Genomic DNA, 2,842 nt, shown 5'->3' with positions numbered 1-2,842 from the left:
AAATTCATAACGTTTTTTGAACTTATTGCTTCCATTTTCAAACCTTTGAATAGTGAATTGGCTAAGGTTTTAAAAGCGTTTGAATCAAAAAATTTCAGAGGTCGAGCTTCTTTGGTAATCACATAGATGTAAGCATCTACTATCTCAGTTTGCGACATGTCTTTATCTCTCTTTGAAACTCTGCAATGCTTGTTTTACTCGGCAAATATATCCGCATGGGAGGCATATGCACTTTTTAAATTGGTTATGCCGCCACAATTGGCAACTTTATTGCAGATTTTACATTTAGTTTCACCTTCAGTTTCAACGTAATATTCGCGAATGTAAAGTCATTTTCCGACCCATTTTAAATAAATTTTAGTAAAAATAATGCACAATAGTTCAAAAAGTATGTGCGTTTGTAATGTGCAGTGACCAGGGACCGCAAATAACGATTATCCTTTGAAATTTCAACTCAAAAAATCACGCGGAAAGAGAAATGCTACGTGCATAAGGAGTAAACCAATATATTTCTTATTACTCGGAGTACCTTCAGCGGCACTGATTTTTATTTTTTAATTTTTACTTATAAAAATCAAGTTTAATCATTATATTTTGAGTTTTATTTTTTACTCAGAAAATAATCGTTAGGTTTTGAGTTTTATTTTTTGCTCGGAAAATAATGGTTACATTTTAAGTTTTATTTTTTGCTCGGAAAATAATGGTTACGTTTTAAGTTTTGTTTTTTGCTCGGAAAATAATCGTTATTTCTTGAGTTTTATTTTTTGCTCAGAAAATAAAACTTAATTTGTGCGTATGCGCATGCGCATGCGTGAATAGACAGGGGGCGGCTGCATTGAACCTTTAACGCCACTGTGGAGTGGGTAATGAAAATACAGATACCAGGGCAGAAACAAAAAGAACCACATTTCTAAAGAAAAAGTGCAAAAAAAGCACATACGAATACGCAAAAATTAAGTTTTATTTTCTGAGTAAAAAATAAAACTCAAGAAATAACTATTATTTTCCGAGCAAAAAAAAAAACTTAAAACGTAACGATTATTTTCCGAGCAAAAAATAAAACTCAGTTAATAACGATTAAAAAGTGATTTTTATAATAAAACTTATAACCGTTACGGTCCCTGGTAGTGACAAACAAAGCAAAGGCAAATGAGACATTGGGTAGGTTCAGAAGGCGCAGCAGTTGAGCGCAACCGTTGCTAAAAATATCAGTGATCGTTATGCGTCTTCTGAACGGCTTGATGCATTAGCTGTCAAATTCAACTCTCAACAACATGTTGTTTCTAATGATCAGAAAAATATTACAATCATATAACACGCAACTGTTCAGTTGATCAGAAGTACACAACAACGCGTTCAGAAGGTGCAATGGCAACAGTTACTGAGCTGTTGCGCCTTCTGGACGTGCCCATTAATGAATAGAATAATTATATTTGTAATACTTTTACACTTACAGCAAACAAATTTTAACTCTTATTTTCGATCGAAGAAATAAGGTCATATTTTATCTCTTTTTTTTGAGTGAAAAAATAAAAGTAAAGTTTTGACTTTTATATTTGACCGAAAAAATAAAAGTCATATTTTAACTTTTTTATTTGACCAAAAAAATAAAAGTCAAGTGTTAGCTTTTATTTTTCACCGAAAAAATAAGTCATATTTTAACTTTTTTTTTACTAAAAAAATAAAAGTCAACTTGTAACTTTTATTTTTGACTGAAAACATATCGAAAAAAAAAACTATTATTTTTGACTTTTTTGGAAAAAAGCATAACCGTTACGGTCCCTGTTTAAAAGTGGCGTACGAGGAGGGTTCAAGAAATATTTGGCAAAAAAACGGAACAAAATCGAGTCCAGTTTTAGCTGAACTGTAAGGGAACATACACATTTTTAGGCTTTATAATATAATGTTTAGAGATAACATAATTTGGTTTACAGTGACATTTCCTATATCATATCTTGGTATTTAATTATTTTAGGTTCTTTGTATTTCACCCACATACGAACTAGCAATTCAAACGGGGGAGGTTGCTGCTAGAATGGCGCAGTTTTGTCCAGATATTAAACTAAAGTTTGCAGTCCGTGGCGAAGAAGGTACGTAAAGCCAACTCTTGCTTTGAAAAACAGCTTTATTATTTTTCTTAAATCATTTAAGTTACTCATAATTGCAAGCTAAAGGATCACATAGTTATTGGGACACCTGGAAAAATATTAGATTGGGGATTAAAATACCGCGTTTTCGATTTGAAAAAAATACGAGTATTTGTTCTGGATGAAGCTGATGTAATGATTGCAACGCAAGGCCATCATGATCAATGCATTCGCATCCATAAGTAAGTACGTTTTTTTTTAAATTTACCATTGCGAAATATTGTTCATGAGATAAATGGGCTGCTAAAAATGTATATGTAGAGCGTGTTTAATAAGAGGTGTCACACTTAGTTTTTTGAATAACAACTTTATTTCGAATAACACGGTGCTACAAAAAAAAAGTCATGAAATACATCCGAAACAATACTTAGTGTATTTTCGTACTTGATGCACTTATCTATTAATTGCTTGACTATTTTCCATCCGATTTTAAAATCGAAAAAGTTTTGAAAGGAGGATTTATATACCTTTAAAATGATGTATAACAATATATTGTTCGTTTTAGCTTGTTGGGAGTTTTCATCGGTTAAATTTTTATGAGCTCCTATTTTTCTTCATTTTTTGTACTTTGCTCATCGCTTATTCCAAAAATGTCTATGAAAGTTGCCAAATATGTGGTATTTATCTAAAAGAACATTTATTTTCTAAAATAGTCAATCACTTTGCAAACGTCAAGCTGTGAGGTTGTACTTATA

General features: G+C 31.5%; 1 protein-coding gene across 1 annotated transcript; it reads left to right on the top strand.

Annotated features, from left to right (window-relative positions):
• Nucleotides 1–1,979: 1,979 nt before the first annotated feature.
• On the top strand, nt 1,980–2,362 carry LOC108370893 (DEAD-box helicase Dbp80-like). The gene is made up of 2 exons (XM_017626321.1): nt 1,980–2,090; nt 2,152–2,362. The coding sequence occupies exons 1-2, from the start codon at nt 2,036–2,038 to the stop codon at nt 2,331–2,333; spliced, it is 237 nt and encodes a 78-aa protein (XP_017481810.1). The 5' UTR covers nt 1,980–2,035; the 3' UTR covers nt 2,334–2,362.
• The last annotated feature ends 480 nt before the right edge of the window (nt 2,363–2,842 follow it).

The sequence above is a fragment of the Rhagoletis zephyria genome, unplaced genomic scaffold (assembly GCF_001687245.7).
Source record: "Rhagoletis zephyria isolate East Lansing unplaced genomic scaffold, Rhagoletis_zephyria_1.1 Rzeph_scaffold_04557, whole genome shotgun sequence".
Classification (NCBI taxonomy): Eukaryota; Metazoa; Arthropoda; class Insecta; order Diptera; family Tephritidae; genus Rhagoletis; species Rhagoletis zephyria.
The sequence above is the reverse complement of the archived record's forward strand: the minus strand, read 5'-3'. Positions and strand labels throughout refer to the sequence as shown.